We start from the raw sequence: 19,730 nt of genomic DNA on the forward strand, positions 1-19,730 counted from the left end.
GTCAAGCATTGACTGATATGTGTTTATGTTTGAATTTGAACTATTGAATTAAAAAAATTAAGTAAATTTTGGCGTATCGACGAGTATTAGTACTATTCGTAAATATGCATTTCATTGCACAATTTAAAGCTAGCTTTCTTATCGTTAATTCTTCTATCACTAACACATCTGGTCTTAATTTGTTTAGACATGTTTGTATTAACGTTTTAATAAATTTCAATAAAAGTATTTAAAATGTAAAAATGTACGATAAGGATCTTTTTGTATAATTTCTATTTAACTGAAATGGTAAATAAACCGACGAGTCACCTCTTGGCTAGTGGTAAGCTTTGTAATACATGGACAGCACGGGCATCCTTACATAAATTGATGTTTTTCCGGAAAACCAAAAGTGTATGTTTCTATACCTTGTAAACTGACTGTCATGTCGTCTAACTGAACAACACTTTGCAAAACTGCTTGGCGGTTGAAATACGAACAGACAAAAAGTACGACAAAGGTACCCATGCAAACGGCTTTGTACAAAGTCTAGCACCGAGTAACTAGAAATAAATAAGTACGAGTGGTTTAAATTTAACATTGTTACAATTTTTTACTTTTTACTGTCCATTGCCCCGTTTGATAGCAGTGGAGCTCTATAATAAATGTAATTTGTGCGGAAATTACCTAAAATTAGTTTGTTAAAATTTAATTTTGTTTTACCTACCATTCTGCCATTTATAGAGGTAAAACTGTCTAAAGTAATTTAATTTATTTTTGTACTTTTTTACAATAAAGTTTTTTATTACTATTCTAATGCTGAAGAAAATGGTAGCAAGACTTATGGTGCGGCTTAATGCTAACAAGAGACAGCAAGTGATTCAAACCTTGTCCCGGGCCATCAAAATGTGTCAATCATAGAGTTAGTTGTTAATGAAGTCACTATGATGAAGTATAACGTTCACATATGTATTATTGCTTATGTTAGGATTTTGCGTATTGTTTTCTGAATTATTGAAAATTTATTTCATATGAAATGTTTTTTTATGTAACTGGTATGGCATTCAAGTTGATACCTAAACAAGAAAGCCACCTTATAAAATGAGCAACCATGGTCTCACTGATATTTGCCGTAGTTCGTCGTCGTAAGGACGAACCTGTTATGTCCCGTACCTTGTATTTTCAATATGCCACAAACGTATATAACATAGAACTTATTATTATATACGTAATAATGTTATACAACAACAACGTACCTGAAACTACTGCATGGATGTATGACCCAATGACCCGCCGCTTTCTGTCTGATTCGCTCCTTCATGAGAGCCTTTTTGGAACCGAAGAGCTTCATGGCGAGTTTGTTGTCGGTGGGCTGGAAGAGGGCTTGTAGCTGGTTGCGGAGGAAGCCTTGCTTGGCGTCGGGAGCCGGCAGCGCGGGCTCCACTGGCGTGCCGTACAGGGAGACATCGTCCAGACCACCGAAGTGGACCTTGCCGGTGCCGCTGCCCTGCTTTAGCGACATATCGGCGTCGCCTGGAAAGATAAATTAATAATAAATAAATAATAAGAATAATTATATATAACAGAACATTAAGATGTATATTATATTGGTCAGATTGTTGAGTCTACAAAAAATTATATATATGAAATATATGTCCTCTTTATATCTACCTAGTGATTATTTAAATTACTAAAACATATAGGTAATTATATTATTAACACTTTTAGAGTACTTCAAAGAATATATATGGACAATAATAAACACATATCTTAAACAAGACGTAGTAAATGTAGGGAAAAACAAATAATTGCTTCTATTTTGACCATCTGGACAATTTATTTATTTATTTTAGAAAGATTTACATCCTAGCATCTTAAAATTAGGATAGCTCACCACCTTACTACCAACAGTGCAAAAAAGTGGGAGAAAGATTTACATAGACTAGAAACAATAACGGTAAAAGTAACATGGTCCTTCTTAATCTCAAATGTTACGTACCTATATATATGCTAGATTTGATTATGATTGATTCATAATAAACTTGAATTACACATTTATAATATCAACAATATGAATTAGAATTAGTAGTATCAATCACATTACCAGTATTTGAGTAAAGTTCAAAAATGTTACGTTCGGTCAATCAAATCCAGATCAACATCAGTCAATATTATTCGAACCTTTCTTTGAGAATTCAATTGAGTAAAATAACATTATGTACTCTGGTAATTTAACAAACTCGCTGAAATGTAGCTACGTGAGAAGATCAATGTGATACGACCTACCGACAATAGGGTCCAGGGTCAACAATGTATGGGGCAGTACGGTTGTGCTAAAATCAATAGATTTGAGAGCATTCAACGAAAATCACAATGGCGATGTCATGGCGTAACGCCGGGTACGGTGACCAAGGTAAATAATGTAGATTACAGACGATTTTAAGAAAAAGTTTAATAAATGCGAATGCATTTTTGTGAGTGCATGTTAAACTATAACTTCACTAAGAATGATTCATTAATATCAATTATTTTTTACAATTTATACTTTGTTGGTCGGCTACAAATGTTATCAAGATTCGTAGTCTGTTTTTTTTTGTAGTACAAAATGTATATAATAAAAATAAATGATAATGGAATGACTCATTCATTGCCTCATTACCGGTCGAACTATAATCTCTTTCATTTGTGTACCTACATAATATTAATGATCGGTCACACGATAGGAATAAAATTTATTTTTACAGTTATAAATATATATATTTATGTAATTGAGTATGTATTTCATTAAAAACTAACTGATCCCAACAACCGTCCCTTTTCCTCGTTTTTAGCAACATTTTTCATTAAAACTCGGCTCTTATTTTTTTTTAGTTTCTTATTGGTTATAATTTGATATTATATATAGGTACATATAACTTTTTCTGGACTAATGAGCTAATACACACTAAAAGAAATTTTAAAACAAAATTAGTAGTACCGAAGATACTCCGGACATTTAAATTTACAAAGTTTATCTCTTTACAACAGTAGTATAATACTATTGTTGATATTCCATTGTACCATTTCAAAGCAATAACATGATTCATATGTATAATTTATAATCAGCCATTATAATTTGTCAACAATAGAAGCAATGAAAGTTTGTTGGTTGTAACTGGATATCAATATAGTATAGATAGTACAGTCCACTTGTGGGAATCTTTTAAGGGATATATAGAAGTAGAGAACACAGAGTAATAATATGCTTATACTTACATATAGATATATGTGTACATATAAATGTGTCATATTTAAAAATAGAACGCAACATTGACACCAAGTTTCTTACAGCACAATGTTCAAAACATTACGCATAGATAAGGCAAAATTTAATTTTATTATATAATTATTATAGAGAATAGTAATTGATGAACATTGCAATTGGAGACGTGTTTTGACTGCTTTGAAAACTTTGCAAAAAATATTAACTCACATAAATAATAATAATTAATATTGGAATTTATAATCAAATATAACTATTTATATATGTATAATATTCTTATCGCAATTTATTATACATGCAGTAAATATCATCAATATACCTACTTATATAAAAGAAATTTCATCGAGATTTCTTTTTTATTTATTTTGGCGAATAAATGTCTGTACACGTTCAGAATTAGATCTATACACACTGTTTTAAACTTTTTCCACGGTTGTTTACAATTGTATACTTCATATAAACGGGATATTAATCGTGATAATGTTATTTAAGAGCTACCGATATTTCGACCCTGTTACAAAAGTCTTGTGTGACGATATCATATGTTCACTATAAATATTGAGGAAATGAAAAAGAATGATTGTACATATTATATAACATGGTATTTACCATGATTACGTTTTTATGACCTCTCTGTATTGTGACCCTGTTAAAAGCTTGTTATATTATCTATAAAAAAGAGAAACTAAATGCCTAGCGTATGAGAAACTTCGAAATTATTTTGTAAACATGTGGCAATGTGTTGCTAATTCAATAGACTGTCTAACTAATGCGACAGGCATTAGATAGAATAATTGAATCTTAATAATATTAAAACGCAAAAGTTGGTTAGAACAGATGGCTATTTTGTACACAATAACTATTGCATATATTCGATTGAAATTTGGTACATAGGCAGACTATATCATAAATCAGAACATATGATACTTTTTACCCGAATTCACGCGGGTAACATTGCGGGATATACCCAGTAGTTTGTTAAATGTTCAATCCGCTCCTTGTAAAAAACGAAGGAGATATTTAAGAACGAGATATATAAAAAACGAATGAGGTATGCTGCAACGAATACAGCATAGCTTAGATTGTCATATGGAGACGTATGCACGAATATCTCCAGTACCTACGTCTGTTCAGCTGATAAAACATACGATTAAACAATGAGCCAATGGCACTTCATTGATTCAAGTGGCGTCAACACTGTAACTGGAGACCGCCAATCAACCGTGCGTATATCATAACTTCTAATAGCAAAATCGTCGGAAACACAAGCAATTTTCGTTTCTAGTTCTTTAGCTTTGTCGTTTGACTCACAGATAGCGTGTGGGTAATATTACTATTACCCTGGACCATTCATACAGCGCCATCTAGTCGCATTTTAATGTCAGTTTGTGCATTTTTAATACAACTATGTAGCCGAAAAAATTAAGCCAAAGTTTGTCGCGAATGATATACGAGTACAACATACAGTATGATTATTTATTAGGCATTATGCTTATGTTCTTCACTGAATATTATTCTAAATTAGAGCTTGTGCTATGTGTATTCAATAATTGATAAATATAATTACAGACATTATTTAGAGAATATGATGATGTGCATAAAAAACTATCCAGATACATACAGATAAAGTTATAAATAATAAAATTATTTAAAATTACTAGAATACAGACTATAAAGACCACAGACTGTATGGGAATGAAAATGCTGTCAACCTTAAATATGCTATATGTATATAGTTATTATTATTATTACATGTATTCTTATAAAGTTTATGGCCTACATGGAATAACAACGATGTGATAGTAAGCTATCACAACATGTACTGAGTGAGCGATATTGCCAATTAATAACGTACTTACGTTATTTTTATTGTAATTTTATAAATTCATGCTTTCTATAATATAAAAATTTACTGAAAATATTAATTTTTCAACGGGAATGGCAAGCAAGCTGACAGCTAACTTGAGGGTAACAGTAACGATTATATACATGAACAGCACATCACGTTATCATGTGATATCTATGGTACCACTTATAAAGACGAAGACTAAGATACATTCATATCCAATAATTTCACTGCCTTCTTTTTTTTCATTTCATAATAGTACCGGTTAAATACACTTCAAAGTTAGTAAAATCGGAGCCCATTTAATTGGGTGGTGAATTATAATTTTTAATTTAACTGACATCTGTAACCAGTCTATTATCTTAAATTCAAAGTCTCAGATATTCCTTCTGAGATATTATTAATTTAACAACCTTAGTATTGAGCAACTTTAATTAAACGTCAAGTTGCAAAGACATGAAGTAATTTCATAAACGAATAAGTACTGTAAGAAGTTTTAAAATCATCAAAAATGTATATTATATAGTATATTTATAAATAAATTTCACTCTATAAATATCTTAGATATTTATATACTTGCATTTTCTTTAAAGGTTTTTTGTATCTTTAAATCGAATTAATCAAGTAATTTGTTCTCATATGCTCACATTTTTTTAGAATGATTGGAGTCATATTAGTTAATATGCAATAACTAGGACATTGCACCTAATATTGGAACATGACACGTTTTAATATTAATCCATATCATTCAAAATATATATAATATGATATTCATTACTTTGGATGAAAATAAGAGAGTCAGCATCAATAACCGTTAACCTAAACTATCACTTTACTACACTTACAATGTATATACATACCTATAAAATAAAAAAAAAATTGACGGCTATTGATAAATTAAAATATGAGTCAATTAGATTTTGATAATAACAGAATAATATTTAAAAAAAATAGTGAAGAACCACAAATATTGACATCGACAGAAAATCCGTAATTTATGAATAAAAAACTATGGACTTATCTAGAAAAACAAATCAAGAAAAAATGTATAGAATACTTTAATAATACAGTCGAAATTTGATCTGATGAAATTAAACTAGCACCGATCTGAAGAAGTTTAAAATAAGAATGCAATCTAGCCTAAACACGTATCTACAATGTCAATCTGAAAGATTTTTTTTCGTTTTAATATTCTATGCACAATCTAGCGGAAACCACAGTAAGACCTATTGCATAATTGTTGAATGAAGAAAAGATAAATAATATATTGTGAAACAAATGGAAAACAATTATTATTTCAGCGGAGTCATTAATTTATCACTTCTGTACCTCAGTTTTCCTTACAAACAATACTTGCTATTAATAATAACATCACTGTTATTGTTACGGCAAACTTTTAATTAAACCTTAGTCATGGATTTTGTAAAATTAATAATAGAGTTATACCAGATGGATTTCCTTGTCAGTAACAATTGTAGTATGTTATTTACCTTTTCGCTAGTTAATAGGGTTATCGATATTCTTAGGATTGAAGTTAAGTTATTTTGTATGAGTTCAGCTTGATATAGTAAAACATATGAATGTATTTAGATCACATAACAGCATAACTGTACAATAGACCAAAAATTTACAATATTGTACTATATTTATCTAATATCTACTATTTACTGTGCAGTTACCTATTTTTCAGAGGATATTTGAAAAAGACTATAAAAAATAAGTAATGCTTTTGTAAAGTTATTTTAAACTTTACAAAAGCTTTACTTATTTTTGATAGTCTTTTTCAAATATCCTCTAAAGACTTTAATCTTAAAAGTATATACTACTTCTACATTATAAGTCGTCTTAAATAAGCTACACTACAGTCTGTATTAAATCATAAGTGATATAGCCGACAGTATAAATTGGAATGATGCCATATCCGGTTTCAAAAAACATTAGCGATGCCCTCTTGACGACACACGCCACCGATTACCGATGCTTAAGATAATAAAGTTTATCCCTCAGTGCTCAGTTAAGGTGCAATTTGAGTATACAAGTGCAAATTGTATCTGAGAATAGCACAAGACGTCCGTCAATTACCGAGCAATTGAGACAAAAGGATAATGTTTGGCCGCGGTGTCAAGGCTGTCACTTTATTAGTTCAATTGAAAATAAAAATTGACACGCTAGATTTATTCATTAAATTTATTTTTATGGTCGAATATTCTTCGTTTCAAATTAATAGGTTTTCAATGAGCTGTCAAATATAGATGAAGTAATTATATTTTTTGGACTAAGCGTTGCTAACTACATTAAACATTTTATTGCTTTGCATAATTTTTATTTATTCTAAACCTATTAAAAATTATGATGTGATTATAAGTAGCTGTGCAGCTACTTTTATTCTTATTGAAAATTACTTACAATGATACACAATATTGTTTTTAACAGCATACGGGGCAAATAAGCATGCGGGTAGCCTGATGGTAAGTGATTGTTGCGGGTTATAATTTTCTATAACAGTTTTCTATACACATGCTGGTATTTTAGGAAGACATGTGTATGTTTTTCTTGAAGGTTTGTACATCGTATTTATTTGGGAATACTTGCGTGCGGGGGATCGTGCGTGGCTAAATATTTCTAGTAAAACGCACATTGGAGAATTGGTGTTTATCCAGATGTATGGGATAGAATTTTAATTTGGTGCGAGTAGTATGCTCACCATTGTATAATGCTTTCGTGTTACCTACTGGTAAAACAAAAATAGGATATAAACCATCGTTCCTAAGAATATCCTTTAATTCTTGTCCCTGACGGGATTAGGTAGCGAACTCTGAAAAAAGGGCGAGCACAATAGATCTATGTACGTCGTAGTGCTACAGGTCTAACCACCTGACAATAGCCTAAACCCCCCAATAAAAAAAACTACTGGTATCTACTGTTACATTATGTAAGTAAAGGGTAATTTAATGTAGTTTTATTCCCTATTTACAAAAACAATATTTAACTACTTTCTTGTTTCTATTAGGTATAACGCAGATGTTAATTGTGTAGGTATGATGGAGAAATTGTATTACAGTATGTGGGCGATTCTGAGTAAACTTGCTTTTGGACGCTAGCAATAATAAGAATAACATGTGCGCTTTTCCAAACTGAAACCAATATCTCTCTAGGCGTTCTGGTAACCTTACACACTAAGTAATACTCTACCCGCCTACGTCTCAATAAGACATTGATTTGTTTGATATAGAACCATACAGTCCCAAATATATTCTTCTCCTCAAATAACTGTAGGTAGGTATGTATCCTACAGCAACATTAAAAGGCCATGCATCACTCCAATATTATAGTACTTACAAAGTCAAATACTAAAATTCAACAATTACTAGGATTCATATAGATCTTGGTACAAAATGGAATAATTTCAAATCCCTGCTAACGTGTTTTTTTATACATACCTTTGTATTATTATTATACTTATTAATCAAATACCTTTAATAATTTATCTTTGCAATCATAACAATAGATTTAAAGATATAAATTTATATTTTTAATATAGAGAAGGGTCAATAAATCTATTTTAAGATAGGTGTTTAATTTCAATTTGTGTCGATTGTCAGATTATATTAAGTATTGATAGAATAAATCCATACTAATAAAACCTGATTTCAATCTGATAAATTAATTAGTCAACGAGTCACATGATCATTTACGTAGTTATAATAGGTATTAGACGAGTTTGTATACTGTGTAATTTTCCAGTATCTCTAAAATATATTATATATACAGGTGTATAATTCTGTAATATTATGTTATCTGTGGTATAATATATATTTTTTAATTTACTATTATATTACAATTTACATTTATTTGTCTTATTATTATTATTTATTAGTCTTAATTCATTATTTCTATTTAATATACACTGTAAGTATGATATATCTACTTTTCTTTTACTATATCAAAGAAAAGCAAAGTTGCCTGCGTGGGCACTTCTATCTTATGTAATACAGCCGCTAACCAGCTTCTTTGGAAGCTGTATTTTGGTTTAAAGTTATAGATATGACAGAGAAATCATATGCTACAGAGACACCTTGGTCCTGCATAACGATGTATATAATATATGTATACTAATATTATAAGGAGGTAAAGTTTGCAAGTTTGGAAGTTAGGAGTAATCGTCGGAACTACTGATCTCATTTTGAAAAATCTATTAGTGTTTGATAGGTCATTGATCATTCACTTGACGACCTCGGTGGGCTAGTTGTCTAGCATACCACTTTAAGACCGATGGTCGCGGGTTCGATTCCTCGCACGGCACAAACATTTGTATTCATGAGTATGATTGTTTGTATCGGTCGGGGTGTTTTCTATGTATAATATGTCTGTATTTACAAAAAAAAAATCTATGTATATGTATCAGTTATCTAGTACCCATAACACAAGCTTTAGCTAGCTTCAGTTGGGTCTCGATGGCGCTGTGTGAATTGTCCTAAGATTATTATTATTATATTAAGTATTTCTATCAGTTTTCTAGTACACATAATAAAAGCTCTGTTTAGGTTGGGACTAGATGGCTCAGGGTTATTATTATTATCTAAACTGTGACAATACAATTTGTAAACAAAGAAACCATCAAAAAGTTTAATACCATAAGATATTGATATTTATTGTAAATAGTTGGATATTTTTCTAATGCCTGAATACAGTCTATCTTGTGGACTACATTATATTATAGTTGCAGTTTAGTGTATCACTAATTGAATGCGCGACTATAATAACATTTGCACTGTAATTGCATTGACGCTACATTCAAAACATAATTATGAATATTAATTTATTTGTAAAATGGTTTTGAATTTAGATAAGCAGAAAATAAAAGAAGGACCATTTTGTGAATATTAAATTCGTTACCGTTTATTTTAAGTTATTGTTTTATGAGGGTTGTATGACTCTATTTGTATTAAATATTTGGTTACCATGAGTATCATAGTATAATTTTATTTACACACACAATATTACTTTTATTATATGTTGAGCACCGACTTCTTCCTAAAATATATTATTATATTTAATTTAGTTGTTTCAATCCATAATATTTTTTTACAACAATAAACAATTTTTTTTTATTTGATAACTGTATATGAGTCTAAAGTGTTTTACCATGTTTAGTGCCGTTTTTATTTTTATGATATAAACCAGTGTAGACAGATACGGTAAAATATTTATATAATTATATATTATTTATGAAGTATCGAGAAGTAGAGTAAGGACGGTATTGCGTTTATTTGTAGCTCTTACGAAAATACCTATAGAATTTTAACTGAACATTATCGTCATTACAAGCTTAAAATTAGTAAAAAAATAGTAGGTTCGATGACTGAGTAATATAATTCATAGTATAAAAGCTTTATAAATATTTAAATATCATGTCAAGAGTTACTGGTTATTTTGTAGTTATTTATTACCTATTCGTAAGATGAATCACTTTTAGAAAGTGATTCATAATAGTTGCAATGTTAACCAAAACATGTAAAATTATTTGAATTTATTATACAAAGTATATTGATTGTCAACAGTAAACAAAAACTCTAACTATAAAGTATTGTAAATGTAGAAAGTACAAATGCAAGCTTTGATTGCTTCATTAAATCAGTGAATATTTTACTAACATTAATATACACGTCACATCCTATTGAAGTTTGTTTGTACGAGAATATTACTTACTTTCGCGGCTCGCAAGTCCACATGTATACTTCACGACACTCCTGAATATGTAATTGGTAAACCTCGAACAGCACATACTTGGTTATTACCAAGCAATCAGTGTTATTGTAAACTTATGAGCGGTGACAATGTCATTTTGTTGGTGAGTGCGCGCCGTTACAATGCACGACCGTTCACTACATATAGCAATACACTGACTGGGTGGGTATGGGAACGATCAGTGTTAATACACTGTGGTGCGACCGCCCCGAAATATGCACTATGAACTTGTAAACACCATACATAACGGCCGAACACGCCAACACCACGATGTGCACTGATATTTTTTACCACGCAACGCTAATTAATGTCAATGATTGACGAAACAGATCAATGGTATCCGAGTTAATAATTGATTGTTTACATCTGGGTCACGTGTCTTTTATGTGCATTTTATAGGTTCGATAACCTTTTGTTAATGAATGTTTAATGTGTTAGTAGGTACACATAACTATGCCCATCAGTGGACACTGCATGAGTGGCAGATCACCACGGTCATTAAAGTCATAACAACCCTCTATTGACCCACTGCTTAGTGAGTATCTCCTCTTCAGAGAAACATACTGCATACAGATATTTTATTAGATAACTATTCACCCTTCTGGCTTTGTCCGGGTAATTATAGCTTATATACATAAGTATTTTTTATATATAACAGTACCAAATAGCCTATATTACTTATGAAATATACCTTTCAATTTCAATTACGAAAATTTTCATTTCTCAATTCAATAGTGAGAGAATTTCGCATATCGGTGCAATGGTTCTGGAGTTTAGGTTCCCCGTAACAAATTCCGCTCTCTCTCTTAGTATACATAATTGAAAATGTTTTAATAAATATTTTGCCCATATTTACTTCTCAGTAACCGATATAATATTTTGTTTTTTAACTGATTTGTCCAGGAATTGACAATTGCGTTCAGTTTTGTCTAAAGTCCATTAGGTACAATCATGTCTCTAAGGACACACCAATAATAAAATAGTTAACTCCCACGTCAATTGATTATATTATCAACCAACACATTATGATCCAAGTCTAAAAGGGCATATATTTCTCATAAGGCTGTCAACATTTGTATCTTATTGGTAAAAAGTAATATTGTATTGTGTTATACATTATACTGCTATGATAGCTAAAGAAAATACAAATAACATTATATATAGATATAGGTATACATATAAAGGAGATACCTAAGTGTTTTTTGTTCTAATTAGAGACTCAATAATTATTCTGATCCAATTTATTGAAGAACCTCATCGCATCAAGAAGCAAATTAATTACTGACGGATTATAGATCTGGGTTTCATTAATTACTTTCGTTCTCAAAATTTTTATTTACTTAACAAGAGTATTTTGTTGTATGTAGTTACATTTAATTGTATTCTAATATTAGTACTAGCGACTCGCCACAATATAATCATATTTTATTATATATATGTAATAATTTTAATAATTGGAATGTATAAATAAATTATTTTATCGTTATAAGCAATTTCTTATACAATTTCTTATTACAGACAACCTGGGTTTGTAAGAGATACTTATATTCTATATTTTACCTTTACTGAGAACGTTAATAATTACCTACATTTCACCAGTAATATGTAAAAATTATGGTTATATAGTGCAAGTATGACTTCTCATTTGAACCATACTAATATGTAATGTTTGCGATTACATATCAAACATTTGACAGTTGCAGTTATAATCTCAGTTTGTAATACTACGACAGAAAGAGATACTATCAATGAACATATATTTTTTTTCTATTTTAATGTGTTTATACTTAAAGTATAATTGTCGATAGTTTCTATTCCAGTTTACAAATAAAACGATACGCCACAACAAATAAAATTTAAGGAAGTTATGTTAATACCAATATATTTCATTCTAATTCTATGACGTTTGCGACTGTTCCGTCATATGTATGTATTCTCTAACCTCTACAGTTTACTAACAAAATACTAGCAATGACATTGGTATCGAGGCACACAGTATTGTTATATGTAACACGAATTTGAATGTGAATAGTTAGAATTAATATTAGCTACAAACAGATTTTAGACTATCATAGTCTAAATAACAACATTTCAATATTTACATATAATATCATACAAATAGAAAATTCTTTATTCTATTAAACTCAATATACGAACTTTTGAATAGGCATATTTTTTATTATACCAATCTCTACTCAATCGGAACGCAGAAGAAGAACGAGCAAGAAACTTGCGTGTTGTTCTTTTGAATAAATGTTATTTTAAATAAACACCGCCAGGGCACTTATTTTTTATTCATAAACATAAAATAATATTTTTAATTATATAACTCTGATTGGTACCTTCTATTTTTATCATACTTTGATCTATATAAATAAATAATAATAATATCTAATTAATATTCACAGGGCTCCGTCTAGTTTCAAACAAGAATAGCATTTTCTTATGAGTACTAGGCAACTGATATATGGCATTTCATCATACCTGCTATGTTTTTAAAACAGAATACTTCATGCAAGAACGCTGGATAGTAACCGTCTCAAAAGGCATAACATAGTACTTATTCAGACGTTCTGAACAGATGACATAATCCTAAATTAATGAACTGAAATACATCCGTTCCAAATGGAACATGGATATAACATATTTGTCGTAAAGATACACATAGCTATTGGGATTATGGGAATTAAATTGAGTACGTTTAAGAAACTCGTAAACCGCACCCGCTCTACCAAATGGACCATTAAATAGGTTCACAACGTTTATAAGGCCAGTTTGCACTGAAATGAAAGTGGATGTATATCAGTAAAGTTATATATTACTATAGGAATAGACATATGTATAATATTATGATCATCTGAACTGTAACGGCTCCAGTATATAGGGAGTATGCTTGTTGATTCATTAATGGATCATCAAATACACAAAAGGGTCTTTCCCCATTCCTTCAACGACACAAAATTCTTTATTTCTTTCTTACACCTACCTACCTTACCTACCTATTGTAATTAAAAACAAATAAACATTATTAATTTTCGTAATTTACCTCGTTTTGTTTCGATGATGTCATCATCATCATCATTTTTACCGTGACTTAGTTAATAACGAAATCTTTTTTATAATTAAACAACCACTATTACTATACTATATTGTGGTTGATCGTTATCGAACGGTTGAACGTAGATTGAAAAATGTACCAAATTTTATATGTTCACTATTAGTACTGATAATGAATCTCACGGATAGATCCAACGTGTACTGTGGTCTTTACACAATAAAATCTATTGCTACTATTTTCTACTAAATGATAATGGAGGGGGGAGGGGGAGTTCAGTTGAGGGAACTGTATGGTTAATAATACGGGAATTAGTCATCGTGGCTAATTCTTAATACATATGATACCTAATCATACATACGAAATACCTAATCACATATTCACCACTGTGTGTTATATCCCATTAGCGACACAACTTTGGCTCCATTTTTTATTTTAAAAAAATCCACGATGTTTGCTAGGAGGATCACGTTGAGGTCAGTCTGATATGAAATTGCTACCAAAGAAGCCACATTACTTAAAATCCTCTCCGTCCGATGACTACCTATTAAAATTTAAGTAAAAATGTGGTCGGACACCTTTTACTAGGAAGGAAGGAGGAAAGTGTTCCCTAGTTACTCTTGCGTTGAAATGGTTGTCCTTGGCAAAAAATAGAGTGTATACATTATTGTAGTTTTACTCTACATCTATCTTACATATATGTAAGTATTTTAAAATAGTACATTTATCTAGTAGTTTAGATGTTAAATACAAACTGCGACACGTAAAAAGTAATTACATTTGATAGTTTACATAATGATTGCAAATAATTTGTGCTAACAACTAGGTAATCATTTTAAATTAGGTCCAAATTGTATCTATATGTAAGTATGTCTCGATCTGTGAGTTTGTCATGAAAAGGTTGACGATCTCAAAAATATTTCGTAAAAAAACTAAAAAACACTAAACTCTACTATTTATTTCTGACTAATTAACTGTTAAAATAAAAGTAATATAATGATATTACTATCTTGAAACTACATATTTAACTGACGGTAAGTATTTTTTTCTGTTACTAATTTTGGCTATGAGAGAATGTTTTAAGTAATACAGACATCTAATGAACTTAATCTAATAAATTATTTCCTTCCTTGTATTCCGAAGTATGAAGTGTTACTTACAATTCATACTCATGTTTGTATCATGCGAGAAATCAAACACGCGATCATCGGAAGTAAGACGTTGTACTAAACCACTAGCCCACCGAGACCGCAACTAGATGCGTTTTTCAATAAAGTTGCAGTGTGTGAACTCACACGGAACTACTCCTACGGAAACACAGTTTTTAGAGACAAATTATACAAAATGCAGGCAACTTTGTACAAAATCTGGTTACATATTAAATTCCGTAGTTTAAAATTTCACATCCAATGTAAATATTACATCTTCTCGACTCGACGTGTAATAATTAATATCATTTATAAAGAGACGGTGCTGCAGAGATGGCTTTGACATTTGCAACGAACCGTCTTTTCCAACTTTAACAACTACAATTCATTGTCCTGTTACATCATTTGTAGCATAATTTTAAGTATTACTTTTACTCGCGACTTTGTTTGCTTTTTGGTATAAAAGACAGCCCATACTCGTGATTATGATGTATATCTACACTTTAAATAACATTTAAAAAATGTGGTTGAACAACCGTTTATGCATGAAATTTAATAAACAAACAGAAAGACAGTAGACACTTTATAATAGTGGAATGAATTTTGTTAATTATTATACAATATCGTACCTTTTAGTAATATAAGTAATGTAATGAATTCATAAAATAATTTCAAATTATGTAACATTCTTTGTATGGATAATTACTTAGTTTAAATTATTTACATTTTAATAGAATATCTATAGCCTATTGTGTGCTTTAGCGGAAATCAATCAACAATGGTAAACCATAAACGCAATAAGTTCACAAATCACAATGCATTACAAAAAGGTAATGCAATTATAGGAAGACGATGATGTGTCGTAATACCTTATATTGCACACGGTTTTACATAAATAAATAAATTTACTTTATTTAATTCATTTTACTTTATTTGTAATTAAATTTATAACTTATATATGATAGGTAAATAAATTGACAGATGTATTTTATTCAACAAAATAAGAGTAATCGTATATATATGGGGAAACTATTGTATTCTAATTTTATTAGAACCGAAAAATACATATTTTGTTGCATGTTCTTTGCCTACGCATTTTTTGCTATAGATATATGTGTATGAATAGTAACAGAACAAATAGGTTCTTAGAAGGTTGTATGAAATTGTGAGTAATGAGGAATAGCTATATTATACCACGTCATATTGACATTCAGACCCCCCACCCCCCCTCTCCCGACTGCGACATTAAACCATCGTGACTAATTCTGTTGGCACGAATAACTGGCTTCACTTTATGCACATCATATTATCCTCACTGGTACCCCGCCAGCGTGGATAGCGCAGGCGAGTGCACCATACCATTATCATCCATTAAAAAATAGGCTCATAGATAAAATTACACGCCTGTCACTACACTTACTCCTTTGTTTATGATTGTTTAATAGGAACATAATTAACAGAAGTACTAACAAGCTTTACAGACATATTACGATCAATTAGTTAAACAATAAACGCGACGATTTGCGGCGAATCGAGAATTCTTTGTTCAATTAAATGATTCGTGCCACTAAGTTCAATGTTGCCATTAATTTGTTTCCTTCTTGCCTCGTTACAACCCTTTAAAATGTTGTAATCGGATATTTGTAACTGATCCCTATTGTATCATTAATTGGAAAGTGTTAATGGCTCAGTTTAAATCTTAAGGGTACGATACATAAACAATTGAATGCGATTTATTTTATTTGTTCATTATATAATTTATACGGCAGATTCTTTGTTCCTTGTTCTTTCTCCACAGCATATCGACCAGTATTTTAAATAGTACTTACGAATTACCTTAATTTAGATTATTTATCAAATTGGAAGACAATAGGTAAAGAATTAATTTAATATATCCGTTTTTTTCTTATTATGTTACGGATGATTGAATTAATAGTAGCTCATTGCAAATGACCTTCGAACGAAATATTTAGTCATAGATATCAGATTTAGATTGATCAGTAAAACTTTCACTCGGTTTCAGCTAAAACAACAAAATGTAAAAGTTTTATTTGATATTACTTTATACCGCTTGCTTTGATTTCGATTCTAGAATAGAATTAACAATGATAACGATGAAGAGAAAAAAAGTACAGTCGGTGTAAAAGCTCTACTCTGAATGTCTTATTGATATCTTATTTCAAATTGTTTACATTTACATAGCATACAGAGTTAGTAGTAAACTTAGTGATAATATTCATAAAGCTGTACAACATTTTCAAAGAAACAAAGTGGAAAATTAAAAAATCATGGCTTCATAAACATTATACGACCTAGTTAATGATTTAGTATGAAATGTATAAAAAATATTTTTCAAATGTATATTTGTTTTCTAGAAAATAGGGTTTAGTTTAAAAAATATTCTACTGACTTTCTGTTTGACTATACAAGTATATATATATAAATCATAAAATATATTCATATATTATTATTCTATTATTTAAATACAACGGGTATTCAAATTCTAAAATAATAAATAATTATCTATTACTTGTACATAAATTAATCTGAATATTCATAATTTAGTAGTTGCTAACCGGTATCTTCTTTTTGTCGGATTGATTTTTGGCTGATTTAGTCAGAAATATAAAATAGCCAATGGGGATTTTACTTCTTAAATTCTATTTAAGAAAAGTCGTTTCAGTCTTATCAATTTCAGTTTCATGTCTAAAATGTGTTTTGGTTTAAGGGATAGACAAGGCAGTAAAATTACAGAATAAGAGGCATGACATCTTAGTCGTCCGTAATGACACCGCATGGGTTGTATCACGGGTGTCAAGTGGTCGTGTGTCATATCACGTGATATCCGTAGTGCTATTCATGTACACAGGCGATGGTACTACTTATCATCATTGCCATTGCTTGATTGCCATTCCTATTACTGGTGTAGATCAGATTCATATGAAAAAGAATTCATTCATTCATATATAGTTATAGCATAGCTCCACCGCTCTTACCACTTTTCATGATCTTCCATCACACTCTTTAAATGTTAATACGATACAATTTTGTCTTTAATTTGCTTGATGCATCTGTATTAGTCTTTTCCTCCCTCTCCACTTCTATTTTTCCCTGAATAATAATTTTTATAAATTCATCGTACCGTATCAAGTGTCCTAACATTTCTCCTCGTCTATTTTCTATAATATTCATTATCTGCCTTTTGTCTTTCACGCTGTGTAATGCTTCTTCATTTCTTACTTTACTTTCTTACTTTAAGAACAGTTACCATTTTATTTTAAGCTTTAGATAGATAGTATATTGTAACATTATATACATCAGTATACCCTGCCAATTATGTACTAATCTTTGAATATTGGTATTATTGCCTATTGCTAGCTATATATCCCGTCTGGTCAATCTCTACATGGGCCCCTTGTAAATGAGATAAGTGACCTGATTTCGTCCGCTTCATCATTCACTGGTGCCCTGGCAGCGAATCAACATAAAGAAACTACACTAGGTTGTACATTTATGCATGACTGACTGTAAACAGAGATAAGCGGACAAGTTTTTAAATAATACAGATAAGCGATGCGAGTCAATTATCATGATTTACGTACTTTACAAGTAATGCTTTCAAGTATAGGTTTTACACCAGCTATTATTTACTTATATTGTTTAATAATAAAAAAATTAAAGTTCTCTCCCTATCTACCAACTGGCAATGATTGATCCAACTAATATTAGAAACTATAGCGTCTAATAAACGTTGTAATTACACCACTAAATTTCCAGCCTTATATCGCGACTGTCTGTGACACTAGCGTACTTCCGGTAGCTATTTTTAGATACTTGAGCTAGCAAAAATTATAAAGATCCATTTAATGGTTTGTAGCATGTATGTAACTCTTTCTCTCTAAAGTAACTAAACAAATTCGAATAAAATTTTGTACACAAATAGATCATGCACAGGATAGTGGAATTCATGAAATCTTAACCGCGCGGGATGCAATAAATATTTAAGTAAATGGTCAAATACTTTACATTTCTAGTCGAATTTTATAAAATTATATTGTTGGTATGAAACAATTAATGAGTACAGCGAAGAAGTTTTAACGTCTATACTAATTTATAAAATTCTAATTTTAATATAATAGTAATTTAAAATAAACAATAATACCTATTATTGAAGATTATACAGTAAACATCGATATGACACTTTCAGACATACCTACTCGTACGTCAAACAACTTACGTAGTCATTTTATGAATGACATAGTGTAGCGAAAATATTAAAATACCGAGAAGTTAGCATTTTTAAATCGGAACGTATAATTAAATTGGTCACAGTCGTCATACGATACGTGTTTTAACTTAGTGAAAAGACAATATTTTGCACGGCACATTTAAATTTCCCAAAGCTGCGAAAAAATATGTTTGGAAGCAACACCGACGTAAGGGTTTCTGTTTCTATTATGGTTTTATACAATAAAATACAATAATAATAGCAATCAATTCACAATCTAGTCCCAAGGCATGCAGAGTTCCTGTTAAGGGTATTGATAGAAATACTTGAATACATTTTATTGTTGTAAATACGAAAAATATATATATATGAAATAAATGTTTGACAATAATTTATGCATAGAAAAAAGGAGGTATAGTATATTATTATAACTTGTGCATTATTGGTCTAGAAATAGAGTTAAT

The 19,730-nt window shown here is 30.3% G+C and overlaps 1 protein-coding gene across 7 annotated transcripts in view; it reads right to left on the minus strand.

Moving 5' to 3' along the window:
• The window catches only part of LOC131853724 (potassium/sodium hyperpolarization-activated cyclic nucleotide-gated channel 2), a 198,963-nt gene that overhangs the window by 46,396 nt on the left and 132,837 nt on the right, over positions 1-19,730 (minus strand). For 6 of the 7 annotated variants that reach the window (XM_059204738.1, XM_059204736.1, XM_059204737.1 and 3 more), the window contains one exon: positions 1,236-1,512. In XM_059204738.1, the coding sequence (XP_059060721.1) occupies positions 1,236-1,512 (277 nt within the window). Of the gene's footprint in view, positions 1-1,235; positions 1,513-10,796; positions 11,072-19,730 lie in introns of those variants that run through there. The other variant, XM_059204740.1, reaches the window with a different exon arrangement.

The sequence above is a fragment of the Achroia grisella genome, unplaced genomic scaffold (genome assembly GCF_030625045.1).
Source record: "Achroia grisella isolate CSIRO2021 unplaced genomic scaffold, CSIRO_AGI_Agris_v1 utg906, whole genome shotgun sequence".
In the NCBI taxonomy this organism is placed as follows: Eukaryota; Metazoa; Arthropoda; class Insecta; order Lepidoptera; family Pyralidae; genus Achroia; species Achroia grisella.